Source organism: Ochotona curzoniae, unplaced genomic scaffold (assembly GCF_017591425.1).
Source record: "Ochotona curzoniae isolate NIBS_2020 unplaced genomic scaffold, NIBS_Ocur_1.0 scaffold_4506, whole genome shotgun sequence".
Taxonomy (NCBI): Eukaryota; Metazoa; Chordata; class Mammalia; order Lagomorpha; family Ochotonidae; genus Ochotona; species Ochotona curzoniae.
Genome location: NW_024467119.1, coordinates 16,145,518 through 16,170,718, shown reverse-complemented (window position 1 = coordinate 16,170,718; position 25,201 = coordinate 16,145,518). Strand labels below are relative to the sequence as shown.

General features: G+C 42.2%; 1 protein-coding gene across 1 annotated transcript; it reads right to left on the bottom strand.

Moving 5' to 3' along the window:
- Positions 1-17,224: 17,224 nt before the first annotated feature.
- LOC121147359 (integumentary mucin C.1-like) lies at positions 17,225-23,595 on the bottom strand. Its single transcript, XM_040967180.1, has 3 exons — positions 23,445-23,595; positions 22,718-22,785; positions 17,225-18,454 (listed from the first exon to the last, which is right to left on the bottom strand). Exons 2-3 carry the CDS (start codon positions 22,769-22,771, stop codon positions 17,780-17,782), a joined length of 729 nt encoding a protein of 242 aa, XP_040823114.1. The 5' UTR covers positions 22,772-22,785; positions 23,445-23,595; the 3' UTR covers positions 17,225-17,779.
- Positions 23,596-25,201: the final 1,606 nt, after the last annotated feature.

Here is a 25,201-nt window from a genome sequence, read left to right as displayed (position 1 = left end):
GTTTCAAATTGCTGCCTGTAACAACAAAACAGTGTTACTCTTTCACTCTCTTTTTTCCTTTTGAGAGAGGATGATACTTAAACAAGTTGGCATTTTATTTGAAACAAGGTTCCTTAACCTTACCTTTGTGCTCACCAGGCAAGATATACAGGTGAAACAGTGCCTAAGTCCTGTTGGTTTCTCCAGGCTACTGGTGAAAAAAAAGTTAGCCTTTGGTGATTTTTGAGTTTGTGGAAAGAATTTAAACTCAGCTACAGGAGCTTGGCACCTAAGAGACCAATCAGAATTTAGCTGTCTCTGAAATCATTTGGTTTCTTGTTGTTTCCCAACACTTCATTAAATGAGTTATTAGCTGCAGACATATTACTCAATGTCTGCCATTTGAGTAGAGGGTATCTAAGTGGAGACATGCCTTATGTAATTTTTAAAAAGTGCAGACAATAAAAAAATTGGAATCTTTCTTACTTCCATTCTCCTTTCCAAACAATTTACTGATGTGCTTGTTGCATCATGTGAGCATGAATACATGAATCAAACACCAAAATATAGGGCTTTGGTGTACTTGAAAAATGACGACTGTTGAATTACCCCGTCCACTTAACAAATAATGGGCAACTCTATGTATCAGAATATGTAGATTTATTTCACCTATTTAATGGTTATTTTATGCATGTCCCATTTGAGGAGCACTAAATTTATTCACATTTTATTTGCAGTTATAAAAGTGCTAAAATTAGTACTTTCATAAAACATTTACACCAGTGTGGAAATATTTCTGTGTTATTCCTAGAAATTAGACCTTAAATCTCAAAAATAAGATCAATAACTTCCAGCCTTCTGGAATAGTTTTATTTTAAATGGGGGAAAATCACTAAACTAAAGCAAGAGCAAGGATTCTTCCATACACAGAAAACAAACTAAGCAGTATCCATCAATTTGAGATTGGTTTCCAGAGCCAGGCTTCATCTGGAGGTTTTCAGCTAGGCCAAAGAGAGAGGAGAGGGGTTATGTTAAACAATGTCTGAGGCCAAATGGGTGACAGGTCTATGTCACGCTGTTATTTCACATGAAAAGCCATTCAAGATTTATCTCCTTTAGAACAATATCATACAGAGTATTAGCTAAGGGGGACTGAAGGGATGAGTTGTTTTTTCAAAACTTTTCTTCAAATGTTCACTTAGTTTACAAAATTAAATTTTGTTACTTTGAAATATTTTATGGACAAAGGAAACATAAAGGTTAGTAAGTAGCATGTGGTAATACTAGGAGCATGCCTAGGTGTGAGAGCCAGTGCTGTTAGTGTTGGGTTGAGACAAGGACAGGGAAGTCTTTCTTCTGCTGGTTTCCGATGAATAAAAAAGTCACTGTGGCATCACTGACCACAGACAAGATATGGACTGAATCTGATTGTCAATTGATAATTGCATAGATAAAGGAATGTGATATGTATCCATAGAGCAATATTTTGCCTGTAAAAATAAAGGAATCTGGGCCCGGCGCGGTGGCGCAAGTGGTTAAAGGTCCTCGCCTTGCACGCCCGGGATCCCATATGGGCGCCGGTTCTAATCCCGGCAGCCCCGCTTCCCATCCAGCTCCCTGCCTGTGGCCTGGGAAAACAGTCGAGGACGGCCCAAAGCTTTGGGAACCTGCACCCGCGTGGGAGACCCGGAAGAGGCTCCTGGCTTCGGATTGGCATAGTATCGGCCCGTTGCGCTCACTTGGGGAGTGAATCATCGGACGGAAGATCTTCCTCTCTGTCTCTCCTCTCTGTATATCCGCCTTTCCAATGAAAAAATAATAAAAAATAAATCTTAAAAAAAAAAAAAGGAATCTAATGGGAATTATTTGCAGTAACATGGATAGGACGGAAGGACACTATGGTATGTGAAATAAACCACAACAGGAGGATGAAAATCTCATCTTCTCATGTTACATGTGGAAGCTAAGAAGCAGAAACTAGCATAGTGGTCACCAGAGGCTGTGGAGGTGATGGCAAAAGAAGGAGAGATAGAGAGGAAAGCTAATAGAGGCAGAGACGTGGTTGGATAGCAACAATAACTTGTAACGATATGTGGCACAGTAGGGTAACTATGCTTGACAGCAATGAACTGTATATTTCAAAAGAGCTAGGAGAGAAGAATTCAATGTTCCCAATACAAGGAATGATAAGCTTTTTAGGCGATGGGTATACCAGTTACTCGGATGGATAGGAAAGAATGCTGCTATGTGTCCTGTCACTGCAATTGACATGGTATGAGGGTTGCAGTGGAAGATAGGATTTGAAGGAAACCTGATTTTAATCACCTCTAACACTTTTTCATTTTTGTCACTCATTTATATATTCAATAAATGTTAAAGGTGCATATATGCAAATATTTATACAGCTATCACTGTATATGGATTTTTAAAAAATATATATCTTCTCTCTCTTTTTAAAAAAATATTTACTTATTTTTGTTGGAAAAGCAGATATACAGAGAGGAGAGCCAGAGAGAAATATCCATCTTCTGGTTCATTCCCCAAATAGCCTCCACGGCCAGAGCTGAGCTGATCTGAAGCTGGCAGCCAGGAGCTTCACCTGAGTCTCCCATGTAGATGCAGGGTCCCCAGGCCATCTCTGAGTTCCAGGTTACAAGCAGGTAGCTGGATGGGAAGCAGGGCAACTGGGATACGAACCAGTGCCCACATGGGATACTGGTGCTTGGAGGTGAAGGATTAGCTGGTACTGGGTCCTGTATATGGCTTTCAAAAAAATTCATTTATTAATTTGAGAGATGGAGATCCAGAGAGAGAAACAGATGTTTTATGTGCTGGTTCACTCCTCATATGGCCATGAAAGCCTAAGCTGACAGCCAAGAACTCCATCTGGGTCTCCCACGTGGGTATGGGAGCCCAAGCATTCGGGGCATCTCCCTCTGCTTTCTCATGTGCATTCGCAGAAACTGGTTTAAAAGCAGAATAGTTGTGCTGTGATCCTGGTGACAGGGCTTCTTTAGTATTTTTGGTTTCTTTTGACATAGATGGAGAAAGCCTGAGTCTTGAATTTGTGAGAAGTCTCTGTCTTTAATGTTGCAAAGCACAAGGTGTTCACTCACAATAAATGGCAGCGTTACAGACTATGGGGAGTTAGGACAAAATTGGGTGGAAGGAGGACTTTAGGAAAGAGATTGAGTCTAGATTTGAGACTGGGTAATAAATATGGTGAATGAGTCAGAGAATAGCTTGGTAAAGGCAGTGACACAGAGAGGAGCAAGTGACTGTAAGTGCTGAGTGCAATGGAAGGCAAGCAATTTCACCCAAAACTCCTTGAGAATTCACTAATTCATTTTTTCTTCAGCCATTTCATTTTTCCAACCTGTAACTTAGCATATATTCGCTCTGGGTTCGCTGGTGTTGTTTCATGGGTAAAATAATGAGTGGAAGAGAAGAAAATATGGCCTTCTTGGAGCTTACATTTGGTGGTGGTGGGGGGGAGCATTAAATATTCAAGCAAAGCTCAGGGAAAGGACATGGTCCATGGCACTAGAGATTCCATCTTTCACACAATTATATTCAATAAATGTGCAGAATGAGGGGCTTTTAAATTTTTTTCCTTTCTGGTGGATATAGAATTGACTTCTTCTGCTATTTCTCCTGTTTAGGCCAGGGGGATTATGTTCTAGGAGCAGCTGGAGCTTGGTGCTAGTGAATAGCTCATTTATGTTGAATCATTGTTTGTGACTGTCTGGAGTGTCAAGTGATTCAAGAACCTCACAGGGCATAGATTGCCGGTTGCAGACATGTCTCCAACCCCAGGCTGTAATGGAATCTGCCCCAGCCAGGAAATTGAGCAGTCATTGGAATCAGACCAAAATAAGTCAAGAGAAATTAGAAAGGCTAAGTAATTTCTTAGGTAAGAAGTTTTAGGCAGGAAAGCAAGTAATTTGCAATAATGTAATTATAGAGTTGGATGTCAAGAAACATGTACTATAAAAGGAAACAAATGAAATATTCTTGAACAAGGAGACATCAGTGGAAAACAGTAGGATAATTTATGTTTTGGAGATTACTTAGGGGATCAGGATTCAGTAAAGTGTTTTATAAATTATAGGTGGCATCTTTTAGCTCTAGATGTCTTAGCATGCCTTTATATTTTGTACTGTTTTAGTTTTTAAATTTCTATGGGTTATGAACCCTTTTTGAAAACCCACTTGAATCTGTATATCATCTCCTTAGAAAATGCACATATCCCCAAGAATATGCTGTATATTTCAGCCTCTGAACAGCTGGGATCATATCAGTATAGCCTTAGATGAACTTGCGTGGAGGGAGATGTTTCTGGATACAGTTTGGGTGCTACAGCTCTTTGGATCTTTCTTATAGAGGTGGCCATGGTTGAACACATTTTTTAGATAAGAGAGTCTTTTTTCAGGTTAGCTTACTTTATGCGAGCTTGCTTGGAGCCCAATCCTGTTTGAACAAGCACTTTTGGTTGAACTTTAAACGAGTGAATTCCTTTTGAGAACTCGATTTCATAAGCATCTGTATTGCAGTGGATCTTAAAATGTCAGCTGTTTCAGGATGAGTTTTGGATGGGACAGTTATTTATGTGAACCCCTCAAAATGGCCTTTTACTTGAAACGTTTATGATCTTCAACAAGTTCATAGAAAATGCTTGGTCCCTGGATATTTGTTAGTTTGGTTGTATTTCTCATTGAAATGTGTTATGTTGTACAGATGGCAAGAAGTTTTTTTTTTTAATATTTATTTCATTTTATGACACAGTTTCATAGGCTCTGGGATTCCCCCTCCCCCTCCCCAAATCCTCTTCCCATGTTGGATTCCTCTATATTATTACAGTAGCACAGTTCATAACCAGTCATGATTCCTTCATTGCGGGTATGGACCATGCAGAGAGTCCAACATCTTATTGTCCAGATAGTTTCAACATTTTCATTGGGAGACCATTCCTGGTGGAATATTATCCCCTCCAGTGAAAAGTCACTATACAACTTCAACATCAAATTACAACATCATGAAGTTAATTGACATAGTATTGAGTGACCAATATGTTAGAAAATGCAAGTTCTTAACCACATCCTGTGACTACTTCATTGACATTTTAATTTTAGTTTATGCACAACCGGCTGCTATACATCTAAAAATGGCTGTAGGGAACTATTCAGCTGTCTTGTGTCTATTTTCATTTTTATATTAGCAGCTAATAGTATTCTACTGAACTTAATGAAGTCCAAACAGGCTTATAACTCAACATGCCATTTGTTAATAATTGAGGCACAGAATAGTTTTAGGAGGGGTGTGCCGATAAATCTTCAATACCTTAGTGAGGAGTAACTAATCTTTGTGTCCTACCTAGTAAGGTATATGGGAGTCCAAGCTGACTGTTTCCTGTCCGTTTTAAGCTTTCCTGATTGGTCTCTGTCTATCTGATCTAATTTTTTTGGGGGTGCTCTGGAGTGACCCTGATGGTCATTGCCAGAGAGGGTGAGGATCCAAAGTTGGAACTAAGTAAGGACCAGAGAAAGCTCCTCTCCTGCGTCCTGAAGGAAGTTTACTGTTCTTCTGTTTCTGAGAACCGGAGATACCAATATGATATTAAATTCTTCATTTTGTTAGCATGATGTATCGTATTTATTGATTTACATATGTTGAACCATCCTTGGTTGCCACGGATAAGTCTCATTTGGTCTGGGTGAATGATAGTTCTGATGTATTATTGCTGGATTGGACTAATTGACTTTGAGCAACATAATTACTTCACAAAAGGTGAAGTGTTCTCATTATTTCTCTCTCCAAAATCTTTTGGATCTGTGTGTTTGCGTCGAAGGCATTTGCTCTTGAGAAATCATGCCTAGCTATTTTCTCCATTTTAAAGCCATTGCTGGTTACTATGTTCTAATTTAGCAAGTCCACGTTCTTCTGTATTTATGCATGCTACTGTATATTAGTAACGGTAGCAAACTAACAGATTTCCTAAAGGACATACTTTTATGAAGACTTCAGTCACCTCTCAAACAAACCAAATGGAGGACCCACAATCTAAAGCAGAATCTGCATCTCAACAAGTTTGCCAGTAGAGGGTGCCTCTGTGCAGTCCACCTTAGAAGAAGTGTTATGGTGAAAGGTATTTCTGAAGTCTCAAACGTTTGTTTCCTTCTTGGAGGTCAGAGTTGGTCAGTGGTGACTGATGTACTTCATTGGGTCAGCATATATTTTCTGAGCTCTTATTGTGTTCTGAGATTTGTGCATCCACTGGCGTTCTTCTATTTTTAATCCTATTTGCTTGCTACTTTTTTTCTCTTTCCATCATAGACATAAATACACTCAACTGATTGAAGTTTTAGTCACAAAATATATATTTTTTCAAAACCCTTTAAAAAAATCTGTTTTGTTTCTAGCATATCCATTGCTCAATAAGATTTGTGGACGTTTTGCCTTTAGTGAAATTAACATTGGTATAATCACTAGGTTTGAGGTAAAAAGATGGAGGAATATCTTGACAAATTTTGTATGTCAGGTTGTTTATGCTTAGTTTTAATAAAATTCTGTTTATAATGTGCATGTGCCTGGACACTTGCAAATTAGGAGTAAGCTATTTGTAGTTATGTTGCGATTCATCTTATGTTGGTGCAAGAATTAGTGTATGTGATAACAATTATGAATTACAGAAGAAGGAGTTTAAGGAATATGCAAATATGTGATTATAGTAATAAGCTATGGTGTAAGGGAAGGTAAGACAGAAGGGAGATGCTGGGTTGTGATGGATTAAGTGAATTGAGTTGATTGCAGATCAGATATTCCAAAGAAATGTTGGAGTTGGGATAACTAAAATTGGAAAAGTAGAAGATGGTGGTTGCATAATTGAAGGTTTAAAGTGAAAATATTGTAGTGGTCTACTAACTGGTTAGTTGGATTTTATTTATTTATTTATTTTAGTCTCCCAGTTGGGTGGTAGAGCCCCAGGCACTTGGGCCATGCTCTGCTGCTTTTCCCAGGCCACAGGCAGGGTTCCAGTACAGGTTTTGCAGGGCTAAACCAATGCAGCATGCTGGGCAAGTCTTCGATTCTGATGGGTCAGACAGGTTCTGATCCATGCCAATTTATTCTAGTTTGATTTCATGTTCCACAGACTACAGAAACCTTCTGTCGTGTGTCCCTGGGAAGAGGGAGTACCTCTTCCTGCTGCCAGGTGTATTACAAGCCTGGAAATAGGATGGTGACCCGGAGCCAATCCCAGGGCTCAGGGAGGGGAAGTACTTTTTGGGGGAAGGAGCCATTTGATTATCAGGTAAGTGGGTAGGATTACATGGTGGTGGTGGTGGTAGTGTGGGGAGCTGTGGCTTCCAACTGGTGACTCTGAGCCATTCCATCCCTACCTCAGAGATCTTCAGCCTTTGATCTTAAGTTTTTGAAGGACACAGCTTTTGTTAAAACTGTGGTCTGTAGGATTGTATTGGGCTAACTGGCATGCTCCTAAGTGGATTTATGTTGATCAGTGCATTTTGACATAGTTTTAGCTTTAATATCACTTTCTGTGGATGAATTCAGGTTCAATGCTTATTTATTTGGAGTCTGTTACATCCAGCAGGCATGCTCCCAGCCATAGGTCTTGAGTGTGTTGGTGAGTGTTGTGGCCCAGTTTGGCATTGCCTGCCCCAACTCTCAACATTTGTAGCAGGTGCTGCAGGTTGACTCAATCTGGCCTCCCCGCAGTCCTAGCTTTCACTGGTCAGTTCAGTAGCTTAGCTTAGTCAAGCCCACCCCCAACTGTAGCCTTCATGTGAACTGGTGGGTATTGTGGCCCAACCTGGCCTGGCTTGCACCCCTTCCTAGATTTATTCCTCATACCAATATGTGCTGTAAACTGACCCAGCCCAGATCACCTCCAGACCCAGCTCACATATATAACAACAGGTATTGCAGCCCAGCCTGGCCTGGCTGTCATGCTCACTTGTCTCTCACACTCACCAGGGGGAGCTGCAGCCTAGCAGTGGGGCGGGGGGGTTTCCCAAGTTCCCTTACCAGACCTACTTCCAGTCACAGATCTATGTGTGCTAGCAGGTGCTGAGATATAACCTGACTTGGCCCATCCCCAGTCCTGACACTCAACTGGGGGCACTGTGACCTAGCCCAACTAGCCTACACTGATTCTGTTTCTTGCCACTGGGTGCTACAGTCAGGTCCAGTGTGGCTCACCCCTGGATCTGGTTTACATGTGACACAGCAGGTGCCCTGGCTTAGCCTGGTACATCTGGCTCTCACAAGCACCAACCTGTGCTGAGGCCTAACCAATATTGGCCCAACCTTAGAACCAGCCCACATGCACGCCAATGGATGCTACAGCCTTACATATCATACTCCATTCCAAGCTATGGCTCTTGTACTCACAAGTGGGAGCTACAGGCTAGAAGGGGAGTCCCCAAAGTTCCCTTACCAGGCCTGTTCCCAGCCCTGTATCTTGCACATATTGGTGGGAGCTTGGAACCAGACTGATGTGGCTCACTCTCTGTATCTGCTCTTGCCAGTGGGTGTTACAGCCCATCTTGGCTCTTGAGTGGGCTAGTGAGTACTGTGGCCTGATCCAAGCTGGCCTATCCCCCAGACCTGCCCTACACACATGCTGAGTGCTTCAACTTTGCCTGGCCTGGTCCAACCCTGGCCTTGGCACTTGTGCTCCCCAGTGGGAACTGTGGCCTAGCAGAGGAGTTCCCCAATTTCCCCTACAAGGCCTGCACCCAATCCCAGATCTCAGGTGTGCTGGCAGGTGCTGTGACCCCGCTTGGGATGGTCTGTTCCCAGACCTGGACTTTGTATGTGCCAGCAGGTGCTGTAGCCTGGCCCAACTTGGCATTGCTCCAGCACTGGCTTCAACAAGTGCCAGTGAGTTCCATGATCAGGCCTGGCTAAATCTGTTACCACCCCTAGCTCTTGCACACGTCAGTGGGTTCTGCAGTCCCACAGAGATGACCCCACAAGTTCCTCCACAGAATCTGCTCCCAAATCCAGTTCTCTTGCATTCTAGTAGGTATTGTGACCTAGCCTGACATGTCCATGCTCACAGGCAGGTACTGTGGCCTAGTTCAGCCCAGCCAGGTATATCCTCCTAGCCCCAGCTTTCATGTGTGTTGGTGGGTGATGTGTGATGCTACTCAGCCCAGCCCAGGTCTCCGATGTGAGCTAGTACCTTGGCCTGACTCAGAAATGCCTCCAGTTTCTTCCTTGTAAACCACCCAGCCTCAGTTCCACTGCCTACTTCTGAGTGCAGTAGCTCAGTTCGTGGGAACCCCCTGAAGTCACTCATCTCCTGTCAAGCATACCCTCAGTGGCCCCCACTCCAACACATCTTCAGAACCCCTTGCCTGGGCAATCTGCAGCCACTATTACTCAGCAGCATTCAGTGTCCCTGGGGGACAGGGCGACACTTCCTGTCTGTCCTGGCATCCCTCATCTTCCCCATATATCTTAGAAAAAGAATAGGCAACTATGTTAGCACACTGGTATAGTTAACACAGATTTGGCATTAACCAGGCCCAGAATGTTTCTCAGCTACTGGTTGCTTTTCTCTCAGATGTGTAATACTTGCGTAGGTACAAGGCAACCCAGGCAGTTGCCTACAGTTGGGGAATTATAGCATAAGCTTTTTTTTTTTTTTTTCAGAAATCATCATACACATGAAAAAATATTGGACAACTGCTTCTATTTGTGCTACCATTAAGTTGAGTATCAAAAACTCATTTGAGGATGTGCTAATAGTGACAAGTAATACTTGTGTTTGTTCATATTAGTGCATGTCTGATGGGGTAATGAATTATGTAGGACAGAATAATCATTATTAAGGATATATGTGTCAAAATTGAACTGTGATTTTTTAAAAAGATTTATTTATTTTTATTAGAAAAGAAGATTTATAGAAAGAAGGAGAGATAGAAAGATCTTTCTTCCACTGGTTCACTTCTTGAATGGCCACAACAGCCAGAGCTGATCTGATCTGAAATCAAGAACCAGAAACTTCTTCCAGGTCTCCCAGTGTAGTTGCAGGGTTCCAATGCATTGGGCCATACTCTGCTGCTTTCCCAGGCCACAAGCAGGGAACTGGATGGAAAGGGGAGTAACCAGGACATGAATGGGCACCTATATGGGATGCTAGTGCTTGGAGGTAGAGGATTAGCTAGTAGAATTATCATGCTTCATCCCCCCCCCCCATGATTAATTAAGAAGAGAGAGAGAGAATATTATGCTGGTTATTCGAGGTGGTCCCAATGTCATAAAATGATCCTTACAAGGGAAAGCAAAGATGGGAGAATTAGAGCCAAGAAGTGTAATGTGAAAATAAAAATGAAGATATTGAAAATGGCATGCTGCTGATTTTAAAATGGAGAATAAGACCACAGGGCAAGGAAATTTGGTGGCTTTAGACTGGGATAAAAACAGTTGGTCTCCCAGAACTGCCAGAGAGAATGGAATTCCCAAACGCAATACTTTCTGGAACAATGAATGTATATCATTTTAAGTCAGCTTATTTGTGATATTTTTGATAATTTGTTATAGTAAGAATATGAAACAAATACATGTATTGTCATCAAGGGTAGTGATTTAAAATTTATTCATTTACAAGTTTATTTACTTTTATTTGAAAGGCAGATTTACAGAAAGAAGGGGGGCAGATACATCTTCCATCTGCCGACTTACTCCCAAATGGATTCAATACCATAGCTTGGCCAGTCCAAAGCCAGGAGACAGCAGCTTCCTCCCAGTCCCCCACATGGGTGTAGAGGCCCAAGGACTAGGGTTAACCTCTGCTGTGTTCCTAGGTGATAAACAACATGCTGGATGGGGAATGGAGCAGCTGGGACACTAGCCAGTACCCATATGGGATGCCGGTGCTGGCAAATAGATGATTAGCTTGTTGAGCCCCTATTAATTCATTTATCTTTATTTGTTTGTTTTTATTTGTTTCATTTGTTTGTCATTTTGTGACACAGTTCCATAGGCCTTGGGATTTTCTCTCCCCCTCCAAGTTTTTTTTTTCCTCTCCCTCATACTGATTTACCCTCTAATATTACAATGGGTAGTCCTTTGTGAGTTCATCATCTTTATTTTTTAAAATTTTATATTTATTTATTTATTTATTTTTATTATCGTTTCATGATACAGTTCCATAGACCCTGGGATTTCCCTCACCCCCAACCGAAGTCCCCTTGTCCCAATGGAGTTCCCCTATATTATTACTATGGTACAGTTCCTCAGAAACAGTCATATGCCCATCAGTGGACAACAGTAGAGAGTCTAGCATCCTATTGTCAAGATATAGTTAGCAGTTTCATTGGGAGTCCCTCTTTGATCTGGAAATAAAAGATGCCTGCTGCATTGTATCCTCAAATCTGGATATGATAGTCTCCATTAAATAGTTACCACATATCCCCTTGAGAGTTTGGAGGTTCTAGCAGGGGAGCGCAGCTACTTGTATACCCTTGACCGAAGATTGGTCCTCCTCTAGTGGGGATGGTTGTCCTCTTCGACTGAGCTTGCAGCTTCAGGAGGGATGCACATGGAGCGGTGAGGGAGGAAGGGGACACTCGCCTAGCCAGCCAGATCAGCTGAATCAACCCTGGTGATCAATGGGGTAACAGATGTTGCAGCCATATCACCCTCACATCCCATATATCACCTTAAATGAAAAGCCACAATATAAAATCAACAACAGGAAGAAAAATAGAAATTTACAATGCCATGAAGTTCTCAAGAGGTTTTGATAGTTCAACAGTCTTGAATTATAGATCCTACCATTCCAACCACAACAAAATCTCTCCAGAATCTACTGGCGGCAATGGTCCAACTTAAAGTCTCCATCTGCCCAGATATTCACTGCCAATGCTTGGTTGGAGTAGTTGATTTATTTGTTCTGTCCTTCATCCTGTGTTATGGTAGCAAGTGTCCTCTGCAGGGTCCAATGTGCTGACATATTCTCCATGTGCTTCTGGATATGCTGTCCAGTGCTCCATCTGAGTCACTGAGGAGCCCAGCTCTGTCTGACACATGCACTCAATGGTCAGACCATGAAACCTGAAATTCTCTCCATGGTTGGAGTTCTGAATCTAAAGATTCAGTTGGGGGGATTCCCAAAGAAACTTCATGTGAAGTGATCCCTGACCTGATTCTTGGGTGTGCATGCCAATAAAGGGTCTGGCACAGTCCATCGTCCAAATTGGCTTTCATGCACAGTGGTTAGTTGCAATTGCTGAGTCAGTTGCCTCCAACCCTGTCTTCTATGCAAACGAATGTGTGCTACAGTCCAATCTGATTCTGCCTGCGGCACACTTGGCCCCCATGCAAACCAGTGGGAGCTGTAGCCTAGTAGGAGTGACCTGTAATAACCCCTGCCAGGCCCACCCCTACTCTGGTTCCTATGCCTGCCAGTATGTATAGCAGACTACTCCAGTCTGTTCCACATCCCATTCAGCTCTCATATGTGTCAATGTGCACTGAAGCTTAGATCAACCCAATCAGCCCCACTCTCTAGCTCACACATGTGCCAGCAGGTGCTACTCTCTGTCTAGCCATGCCTGCTCCAGTCCTGGTTCTCATGCTCACCAATTGGAATGACAACTGAAGAGGGAGATGCCCCCTGTTTCCCTAATGGACTCACTCTCACTCCTGAATCTTGCATTTTCCAGGTGGTACTGCAGTTGAGCTCGACAGAGTTTGCTGCCCTGCCCCACCCCCGGCCCCATGCCAGCATCTGCCTGCTGATGTTGTGGCAAAACCCAATCAATTCACACCCACTCTGGCTCATGCATGTACCAGTAGGTACTGTCCACCTAGCCTGGCTTGTCCACAATTCAACTTACATGCAGACCAACAGGTGTTGTAGCCCTGCCCGGCCTGGTCTGCGCCATCCCAGCTCTCATGCTCACCAGTGGAATAATGGTCCAAACGGAGAGCTCCCTTCAGCCCCCCTACCTGCTCTTTTGCCTGCTCTTTCCCGCATCTCGCCTGTGCTTGTTGGGCACTGTGGCCAGGTCTGTCATGGCCTACCTCACCTTGGCATCTGCTAGTGGGTGCTGTAGCCTGGTCATGCCTGGTCAACCCCCAATTCCAACTCACACTGTTGGGAACTCCAGCCTAGCCAGCCCAGCCAGCCCCCAGTCTCTTCCCTAATGTGAACTGACTGGTATTGTGGTCCAACCTGGCATGATCCACACTGTTCTGGCTTGCAGATTTACCAGCCAGCAATACAAACTGGCCCTGCCTGTCTTGCCCTTGACCTGTGCAAAAGGTAGTGCTGTGGTATTGTAATCCTGCCTGGTCTGGGTTGCTCTCTTTCTTGGTTCTTGCCCTCACCTGCAGGGACTGTGTCCTGACAGAGCAATTTCCCAAGCTTCTCCCAATGTCTAATCTCGTGCACACTGGTGGGTCCATGGGCCAGCCCTGCTTAGTTCACTTCCTGTCCTAGCAGGAACAGTGGCCTTTCCTGATTGGTTCTCACCCATTCCAGTTCTTACTGTTGGGTGCTAAAGCCCAGCCACGCCTAGTTCACACCCAGACACGGCCCACATATGGCTCAGCAGGGGCAGAGACTTAGCTCAGTACATCCTATACCTATTCTGGTTCTCATGATCATTTGTTGGTGCTGGAGTCTAGCCCAGTCTGGCACACCCAAGACCTAGTCCACACTTGTGCTGAAGGACACTGCAGCCATGTCCAGACCAGATGACAGCCCCTAATCCAACTCCTGCACTCACTTGTGGGACCCACATCCCAGACAGAGCATCTCCTTAGCTCCCCAATCAGGCTTGTTCCCATTTACAGATCATACACATGTCAGGGGTTGCTCTGACTCAGCTTGGCACAGTCCCTTCCCTGTCTTGACCCTTGCCTTCGGAAGTTGTATCCTGGCTTAGCCCAGCCATCCCCAGTCCCAATTCTCACTGGTGGATGCTGGAACCTGACCCTGCTCGGTCTGCTCCCATCCCTGGTTCATATGAACCAGTAGGTATGGTAGCCTAGCTCAGCATGATCTGCGCTCCAGCCTGGCTTCTGCACTTGCCAGTAGGCTAAGATTTCCTCAGCCATGCCTGGTTTGCCCCTTCCAAAACCAACTCACATACTTGCCAACAGATGAAGCTACCCTGTCCAGCCTGCCTAACACCCAGGCTTGAACCACTTGTTCATCAGTGGAAGCTATGACCCACTAGGGGAGTTTCCTAGGTTCCCCTGTTTGGGTCACTCCCAGACCCAGAACTCAAGCATAGCACTGGGTGCTTAGCCCTTACCCAATATGGCCTGTCCTATCCTTCCTGGCCTTAGTATGAACTGGTGCAGGCTGGCCTGCCCAACACCCTGTTTTAGGGTGCTCATGCAGGTGCTTCAGCCTTGACCTGCCCCACTTGTACCTCCAGTACCTGTGAGCTCACTGAGTTCCAGTGTCACACCTAGCTCAGCCCATTATCATCCTCTCAAGCTAACTAGCAGGACTTGAAGTTCCATAGGGTTTGACCCATTTGTCCCCCACAGAATCCACCCCCAGACCTGGTTCTCTTGCTTGCTAGTTGGTGTCATGGCCTATTTTGATGTGACCCAATCTCTGATCTGACACTCACTGTCAGGTACTGGGATCTAGTCCTGCCAGACAGGCCCCCAGCTATAGCTTGCATTTACGCTGGCATGTGGTGGTCAGTCATGTTCCATGCTAACAAGCTCAACCCAGGACTCCCATGCTGGCTGGTGCATCAGTCTTACCCATAAAGATCTTCAGGTCTCCCCCCTCCAAACCACCAGTTCTCAGTCCCTTCGCTTACCTGCAAGTACAGTGGCTTTGCCTTTGATTGTCCCTCAGGATTCATTCCTCACTTGGGGTCTTTTAAGGTTCCCCTCTCCCCTTTTTTTCTCTTTATAGAATGCAGCTGAGTAAAATACGTAAGCTGCTTTCGTTGAACTGAGTATGTTGATTGCCAATATAATAGTATTAAGTGGTAGGCCTTTAATTGTCAATGATGTCATAAGGGTTCTGCCAACCTGGGCAGGTTTGCATTGGTGTAAAAAGCTTGAGAAAAGGGCTCTTTGTCTTTTGCTACATGAAGACACATCAGTCATTCTGTGTACAACTTCTGACTTCTGCCATGTTAGCTCACGCTTCCGTGTTCAAGGCATCGTCCTGGAAGCAATGATGAGGCCCTCCCCAGACATAGAACCTCCAGGTGCCTGATCTTGGATTTCCCAGCATCTACAACTGTGAAAAATACACATCTTATGTGCTTGCAATGAAGGAATCTGAACTGAACTTGAACTGTGGTTATGCACCATGGGGGGAGGGTTGTGGGAGGAAGCACCTATAAAACTGTATCACATAATACAGTGTTATTAACAATTAAAAAAAAAGAAAAATATACATCTTCTGTTTTTAAATTATCCAGTCTCAAATATTTTGGTACAGTAGCACTAATGGGTTAAGGCATAACTTTTTTCTTTGACAATTTTGGAAAAATAGGAAATTGTGTTTCAGAGTACATTTTTCTTCCTTTAAGCATATTCACGGTGTTTATTAAGAAATAAAGCATGCATGACTTAGAAGGTTTAAGCTTTGATTTAAGGAAATATCATTAGCAGCATTGCATTACTTTCTTCAATGGCACCCAAATTCTAATGGAAGTCTGATGAATTAGAGCCAAAATTTTTCTTAAAGCTTATGTGTTGGTTACTCAGTGGCACTTTTTTTTCATGGTGCTGTAATTTGTTGTTGATGTTGTTGTTGTTGTGGCTTTTGTAACTCATACCGGTTGCTGACCTTGTTTCATGACTTCTCAATTATGGAAATGTATAGTGATGGAGTTCTGGGGTCTATCATATACAGATATGGGGTATAATGGAGCATGCATCCCTGCTTCCAAATGAAAGATGGATTCCCAATGAAACTGTTGGACATGTGTAGACAATGGGATGCTGGACTGTCTGACACTGTAAGAGACTGACATAATTATGATTCCTTATGAAGGATTGCACCATTGTAGTAAAATGGGAAAAATCTGTCGGGGGTGGGAATTTGGGGGGTGAATCCTGGCCTATGCAAAATTGTATCACATAATTCAAAATTCAAAATAAAAATCTATTAAAAAATTATTACCATTCATACTTCCAGATCCAGAAGTTGAAGTATGTCTCTGCATTTTAATTTATTCATTGTTTTCTTTTAATAATAAATGGAGCCTTTTGAAGTGCAACTTGGAATAGGTTAATTCAAATTCTTGTTAAAAATCTGAAAAATGTTGATCTATATATCTCCTTACAAAAACTTCCTAGGTATTTGTTAACAAGGCACAGAATTCTCTCTTATTTTGCTTCCTCGTTAATCAATCACACTATTTTTGTAAAAATAAATAGTATTAATATTCTCTCTATAGTGATAAAGCAGTCATACACCAAAAGTTAATACAAATTAATTTGTAAATAAAATATCTCATTTCTTTTTCTTTTATTGTGTGTGTGTGTGTTTTAGATGGAAGGAGATATCTTTATTAGCCAAGCTTGGCAACAGCAGCTCCTGTTACACTTAGGAATCACTGCTCCCAGATATTTCATTTTTTAAAAATTAAATTAAATTAATTTTTATTGGGAAGTCAAATTTACAGAGAAGAGAAACAGAGAAAAAGATCTTCCATTGCTGGTTCAGTTCCCAAGTGGCCACAACTGGAGCTGAGCTGATCCAAAGTCAGGAGCCAGGAGCTTCTTCTGGGTTTCCTACGCAGTTACAGGGTCCCAAGGCCTTGGGCCATCCTTTACCGCTTTCCCAGGCCACCAGCAGGGAGCTGGATGGGAAGTGGAGCAGCCAGGACACGAACTGTCACCCATATGGGATCCCAGCACATACAAGGCGAGAATTTAGCCACTAGAATATTGTGCCAGGCCCCCAAATATCTCATTTCCAATGAAGGAGTATTGTCCTTCTCATCCCCTTTTCTTCTTCTTTTTTTCGTACTGCTTGGGTATAGTGTGTGTCATAATGATAAGCCACGGGCAAAAACACAGAATTTTGATTGAGAACATTTTTTCTAGTTGAAGTTCAGTTTTGCAAAGTAATGAACCACTTTGTATGAAAGATGAAAAACTCTGTTGCTGAGAAGTGTCCTGTGCCCTAAGAATTGCTAAGAATGTCAGTCCTGGTTTATCCCTCTTTCCCCCTCAGAATCTAAGGAAGATAGAAACTTTCAAATAAATACAACGATGATAGAATGCCACTGAACGCTTTTATTTGTTAGCAAAGCAATCTAAGTAAAATCATTGGAGTTCTTACTTGACATGACAAAAGAATAAAAACACACTTTATCTAAAATTAATTGTATATCCACACATCAGCTAGTTCAGTTTAAATATTCCACTAACCAAGTCAGGGTTTATTTTCAGAGACATGTTTTTCAAATCTAAAATTAGAACAATGCATTCCAATGACTGAATATGGGTTTAGAAAATAATCTATTATTGAATGTATTTTGCATTAAATTCATACAGATGAATTGAATAAAAATATTCTGACTACCACGTGAGCACACAAAGAAAGTCCTTTTAAGATACAGGTTCAAATTAAGTACATCAGATTTACATGACCGTAAAAGCGATACAATAAATGGCAATCATGGAGCTTAAACAATTACATGCTCTCAACAATTTTAGGCCATAATCTTGATTTGCGCTTGGCCACTAGATCTTGTTTTCACTCATTACATTACCTTTAATGTGCTTCACAAAATATTAGGTAGCAATGCTCTAGCAAATGCAGCAAAATTCTTTACCCTCTTAGAAAATTAAAAAGTAACTCGAGCGCTCTATTTAGGAAGTAAAGCAAATCGTCCTCAGGAGGTTCTTCGGGTTCGTCTGTAGTTTCATTTGGGGAAGTGGTTGCACCAGTAGTGGTACCTGTGGACTCTGGTGTACTGGGAGAAGATTCTGGTGTTGTGGTTGCAGCAGTTGTGGGTGTAGATGGGGGAGATGTGGGTGTGGATGTGAGGGATATAGTTGTGGCAGTTGTGGTTGTAGTTGGGGAAGTTGTGGGGGGTGGGGCAGTTGTAGTTACTGTTGTCTCCGTAGGTTGTGGTGTTGATGTAGTTTCAGGAGAGCTTGTGGTGGCAGCTGTAGTTGTTGTTACCACTGTAGTGGGAACACTTGGAGTGGTAGAGGGAATGTCTGGAGTGGTTGTAGATGTGGAAGCAGTAGATGGGGTTTGCGGGGTAGACTCTGGATTGTCTGTGGGCTTATTTTCGCCTGGAGCCTTATGTGGCCTACAGAAATACTTATTCTTACAGTGTGAATAGTGCTGATTATTGCGATAATTCCTAATGTAATTTTGCCAGACAAATGGTAATCTAGAACGAGGTGGTAAATTGTGGGGTCTGAGTCGAGGATCACGATTGAAATAGTTCCTGCTGAAATATAGTTGGTGGTTTGGTCTTTGACCTTCACTGAGCTGTAGAAAGAGAGAACATGAAAAAAAACTTAAGTCATTTTTTTTTCCTGACTATGGGATCAGCAGTATTTGTGAAGCCATGGAAACCATGTTGCAGTGGCCAAGTGATTATCTTCCCAGTATAATCAAATATCAAGAAAGAACTGCCGTCAGAGAATTTTGTTATAATCAGCCATACAATAAGCTGGGATGCACACATTTCTGGGAGCCCTTGCCTGGGTGACAGTCCAGATCTGGACTGCTGTGTTTGCTGCATGTCTCTGTTAGAAAAGGGTTGGGCCCGGCAGTGTAGCCTAGCGGCTAAAGTCCCCGCCTTAAACGCACGGGGATCCCATATGGGCGCTGCGCTCCCTTGGGGAGTGAATCATTGAACGGAAGATCTTCCTCTCTGTCTCTCCTCCTCTCTGTATATCTGACTTTGTAAAAATAAATAAATAAATCTTAAAGAAAAGAAAAGAAAAGAAAAGAAAAGAAAATGGTTAAGCCTGCTTCAGTGGAAGGGCTCTCTGCTGGCTGTCCACTGTTCAAGAAACTTAAGTTGAAGACACGCAACCAAAGTCCAGGGACCCGTTCTGTGTCTCAGTTTCCTCATTTGCATCACAGAAACCCAAACCAAACCAAATCAATCCGACAACGTCAAGACCCTTAAGAACCAATTCTCCAAGTAATTGAAATAGCTTACATGGTCTTTCCCCGCTCCATATCTCACACATACAGATTTTAGTTTTATAAATTAAACAATAAAAATGTAGCGATTGCTTTTGAACCTTCATCATTAACAAGTTAGAATTACAGCTCCCAGGACTCACCTGACACTGTAATGTTTATGTATTTTGTCTGAGTGGAGGGGTGGTTGCTATCTTGGCTTCTCGAAGGCGTTCACACTCTAAAGAACAGGATCTAGTCCAGCTGTGTAGCTGAGCCTTGGTCTTTCCCCAGAATGCAGCTGAGCAGCTTTCTAGTCTTCGTCTGACCCTCTCTTCTGATCGGGAGCCCACTGCCACGTCTTTTAAGACAGATTGGTAGGGAGTTCCTCATACTGACTGGAGGATTTTTTTTTTTTAATTTCTGTTCTTAACTGAATACTCAGATTTCTATTCTTTCATCCATTATACTATCCGCATTCTTTTTTTTTTCTTTTAAGATTTTTTCATCTTTTTGGAAAATCAGAAATACAGAGAGGAGGAGAGACAGAGAGGAAGGTCTTCCATTTGCTGATTCATTCCCCAAGTGTTGCAATGGCCGGAGTTAAGCTGATCCAAAGCCAGGAGCCAAGAGCTTCTTCTGAATCTCCCGAAAGGGTGCAGGGTCCCAAGGCTTTGAGCCATCCTTGACTACTGGCCACAAGCAGGGAGCTGGATGGCAAGTGGGGCTGCTGAAACACGAACTGGCACACATATGGGATCCTGGCTCATGCAAGGTGAGGACTCTAGCCATTAGGCCACGGCTCCGGGCCCACCATCTGTGTTTTTTACATGGAAACACTTGTTTTGTTTTTTAAGGCATTAATAGCAGAATTGGAGTTAGAGTACAAACACTGTTTTAGTTTCTTATCATGCTTCAGTTTTCTTTTCTCTATTACATCTCATACTGAAATTTGTATGTTGGACAATATTTATATCGATATCTATCTATCTATCTATCTATCTATCTATCTATCTATCTATAGATATAGATATAAGGGTAAAGGGAAAATTCCAAAGTCCTAAACAAAGACAGGTTACATTTTCCTTTTTGATCATTTCTACATAAATCCATTTAGGACATTAGGTGCAGCAATCATTCATGTTCAACACTATAAAGCTTTTTTTTTTTTTGGTGAAGGAATATAGTGCCAGTAAAGTAACTCCTTCTCAGTAACTCAGCAGAATTGTTTAGCTAAGATTATTTCCCTATGCCTAACTACAAATATATATATTTGGAAAGCTCTATTGTTGAAAAAAAAGCTTATTTGGAAAATTTGAATTTCTGGGGGTTGACTAAAATAATGACTTCGTCAGAACTTTGAAGTTTTTGCAAAGATGATCCCTGACACCCCTGGGAGAGTGGATGGATTCTCTTTTTCTTGACTTTGGCCTTCCCCAGCGCTGCAGCTTAGGTGTACCTGCTGAGTGAAACCAGGGATAGGAGGTTCTCTCTCTGCTTTTGCAAATAATCAATCAAACCTTTAAAAGCACAGATTTCCAGAATTCATAACAGGAAGCATTCTGGGGCTCTTCTACACAGAGAGCAATTGTTTCCTTAGAAAATAAGTAGATCATCATGTTTCAACAAATCTTTCCCTAGGGACTGAAACTGTATCCAGATCATCACAGAACTGCTCTTTTATGGCAGGATTAGGGCCTCACGCACCATCAGCTCAGTCAACTTTTTGGCAGGTGGTTCCTGAGATGCTGTGAAGAAAAAGCATGACACGTGAAACACTCGGTCACAGACTAGCAAGGTACACTAGTCTTTTATAAGGAGTTTACAAATACAACTAAAAAAATGCTCAGTATCACCAAAAGGTAAATATAATTTTCATCCTCATTTTTGAGAAAATGGAATTCCAGAAAGGCTACTTGATGTTTTTTTTGGAAAATATGTCTCCATATGCAAATCATATTTGTATATTAAAAATTAATTAATTTATTTGAAAGGCAGAGAGAGACAGACGTTTGCTGGTTCATACCTCGAATGCTGCAATAGCTGTGGGTGACCTAAGCTGGAGCTAAGGGCCAGGAATCTATGACTGGATGGTAGGGAACAGACTTTAGGAGCCACCCTGCTGCCTCCCAGGCTGTGTGTTAGCAAGAAGCTGGAACTGGGAGCAGAGCTTGTGTTTGAACCTAGGTACACCACTATGAGGTGTGGGCATGCTCAATGTTTTTTTTTTTTTAAGATCTACTTATTTTTGTTGGAAAGGCAGATCAGATATATGGAGAGAAGGAGAGAGAGAGAGAAAAATGTCTTCAATCTGATGATTCACTCCCCAAATGGCTGCAACAGCCGGTGTCTATATTGGATCCTGGCTCTTGTAAAGGGAGGATTTGGCTGTGGAGCCTTTTCTCTGGTTCCTCTAAACGGTGTCTTCATCATTAGGTCAAAGTGGAAAGGAGAGTTGAGCAAACAGACATGAGGCCCCAGAACAGAGTGGGATGGAGTTACGGGAGGGAAGAGAGGAGAGAGAATGTGACTCCTGGAGTAAGAAAATGGAAGGAAGAAGCAAAAGATTGCTCAGACAACTAAGGGACTGCCCGATTTCTCTAAGGAAGAGGGACACAAAACTAGGTACAAAGAGTCTAGAAAGGACAGAACTAGGAGAGTGTATGCTCAGAATTTCTTGAAATGAGGAGCATGTTATATTCCTGAAGTTGAATTTAGTAGTCTATTTTTTATGATCATGGGAAAACCTGGAATCTTTTTCTAAAGAGGAAGGCAGCAGCATCTTAAATAATGTTATACAAGAGTGTCCCAAAAGCTCATGTTAAATGGAGCTAAAATAACATTTTATTTTGACACAAACTGCATGGAAAATATGTGTTATGAAACAATTGTGCATAGTTTAAAGAAATTTGCACCAAAACAACTTCATTGTGAGGTGGAGCACCGTTTTTTTCAACCATCTGTATCACCAGTGCCACATTTTCTTTTAACTTTGTAGTGTTGAATTATTTATTTGGTAGAGCCAATAAGTCTTTGATGACAATGCAAATTAAAAATGTTACTTTAAAAAATAACAAATATCTAAAATTCAAGTTTATTTTCTAATTTGATCTTTCCACGAATGTCCTGAAGAACACTGGTGTTTAACAGAGATCCTTATCTGACTGCAGAATATATGCCTCAGCATTGTTTGAGGAGCGAGAGGCCAGACTGGACCACTGTCATGGGCTCCTACCTGTTCTCTTTATCTCAACTTTTGCCATTTGCTGTCTGCTTTCTCCCCAGAATCCACAGTCATGTCAGTCACCCGGGGACACTTGGATCATGCTGAGGTTTCCTGACATACTTGTAATTGAATTCATGTTCCACATCCAGGTTTGAAGACCCTACAAGCTCTGCCTTCTGCTTATCTGGCAGTCTTCAAGCTAGCACTCTGTAGATCATGATGAAATGGACGGAATTATGTGTTCTGATTACCTACTGTCTTATGTTTCACAGATAACAGAGTGGCAGGCTTCTTGGAGAGAGGTGTGTGCAGCCTTGCTTTGAGAGTCTCCATTAGTTTTGCACAGTAAAGGTTGCTTATCTGTAAGGCTACAGAGGATTGGTGGTACTTACCGAGACATAAGCGCTCAGGGTGCTGATGAACACAAGCAGTGGCAGAGTTTTCATCTTTCCGCTGACTCCTGTAATGAGAATGTAGTTTCTGTTAGGAACAATATTGTGGGGGAGAATGTACTTGGGGAAATGACTGACTTTGCTAGAAAGTATAGTTTAAAACAGACCAGTGATTTGTGAAAATTACACATTTCACTCATTATGATAAGGTAAAATGAGGCTTTAGGCCTAAAACAAATTTTGTTTTCAGACAGAAAGTAATGGAGGAGATTTGAGAATTATTCTTGTCATAACTGGTTTACAACATGAGCATTTTCTACTGATATAAAAGATGGAGTAAGAAAAGCAAAATCTCAGGGATTTTTGACAATAAGAATTCACAAGTCCTGCTGATTGGTGAACCATTGTACTAATACTTACTAAATGTATAGATTTTCCTTGATGCTATTTTAAGCAAATAACATCCTCCTTATCTCAGTTTTATGAATCTATCATTTAAGCAAATGGTCTCATCCCCAAACTGCTTTCTAGTAAAGATTTTGTCATTTAATGTCCTTTTTCTAAACTCTGAGAGTAAAGAATGAGGCTTTATCATTTTTGAATTACTATCCATAGTAAACAAGAAAAGTAGAGAAAACTGTATTAGAACAACTATCAATCACTAACGTGAGTGTCGCATAACTCCTAAACCACTTGGTTTACATTAGAATATATCTCAAATACTCACAGCCGGGGTGGGATGGATCTCTCAAGGAGGCTCAATCCACCTGCCCTCCTCTGCTGATCTCTCCAGAGTGGCAACCAGGAGCAAAGACAGAGAAAGAACAAGAGGATTTTCAGGTTTTATAACTCTCTAGTTGAACTTTTTGGAGGTGGGAAATCAATTGGGTTTAAGATAAGGTCAAATTGTCTCAGAATTTACTTTTGAAGACAAAGAAAGAATAGTTGTAGCTTGATGAGGTCAACAGTAATCTATTGTGCATTTCTTCCTGAACATGGTGACACTCAGGATTCTCGGTAAATTTGATTAAGAAACTTGATAGAGACTGATGACGTTCTTGGACATGTGAGGCCCTGACCCAAGCCCTCCAAACAGGAACCAATTTTCTACCTGTTCCTGTTGGCCTTTCAGAGTAATCACAATGATTGACTTCTGATTGTTAATATGATATAACCCCATTTCCATGTGTCAGTAAGTGTAATACAGTGAAGAACAGATGGATGACTTTAAATAAAAAACAGCATGATGCCAAATACTGAAGAACAGTTGCTTTAAAGCTGAAAATGAACACTTAATTTTATAATAGTACAAATGGAAAAAATGATCTTTTATGTTGAAAAGAGTTTAAACAATGTTTAGAAAAATGAAGAATATGGTTATATACAACTATATACCTGTTCTCTAGCTTTCATAGTTGTTAACATTTTGCTATATGTATTAATTGGTTATTTTGCTGAACTATTTTAAGGTAAATACAGATATTTTGCTGGCTACTCTTTATAGTTCAATATTATGTATAAAGAAATTTTCATTTACAACATACCATCAGTTCTCAACAATATTAATAATTCATAAACATCATCTGAAACTCAATGCATAATCACGTTTCAAAATTTGATAAATTTTTTAGCTTTTGAAAGGATTCAACTAAAACCCATGTGTTAAGATTACTTTTGTAGTTATTTTATTTTAAAAATTGTCGAGGGGCGGGGGGAAGTTTAGGAGTTGAGGAAAGAAGATTAAAGAGCGCGAGGAGCTACACAAAAAGAAGTGTTGACAATTGTCCTGTGAGACTCTGAAGACTGAAGCGCACCTGATAAATAGCCAGTCTGTTTGTGGTCTGTAGTTGCACAGATGGCCGACGTAGGAGGAAGGCTGTGAGGGAGCGTCCAGTGAGAGAGGGATAGAACGCTACAGAAGCAGCAAAGAGGAACAGCAGGGAACTGCAGGGAGAGGTCCGTGAAGCTCCCTGGGACAGTGTGGAGCCAAAAAGATCCACACAACTCGGAAGAACAACGAGAACGGAGCAGGGCAAAGGTAGAGAAACCGACATCCCACTCCAGACCTGCTGAGTCACTTTTGAAAACGGCCTGACGGGAGACGCAGCCAGCTCCGAGACAGGGAAATCGGGATCGTCGCCGGTGGAGGCCTTCAACAGCAGCAGAGGCAGACTGCAGCAGCTGGACCTTTGGTAAGTTAGGGATTAACATAACAGCCTCCGCATTCCTCACCCCCTGCTGAGATTCCAGCCTCTGAGAACACAGGGCAAGCAACCTGAAACTGTCAGGTCTGTGCCTTGGGAACTACGCACAGTGGTATTGGTGGCTGAGAAGGCCCCAGGAAAGCGCATCAGATATTCCTGCGCTGAGGGGGCCAGTGCATCTCAGTGCGCAGAGGCTGCTGGCGAGGGTCTGGAATCCCTCACACCCTACCTGGTGGGTGCGCAAGAACACCAGGAGGACTCTGAACGCTGCGCCGGGCGG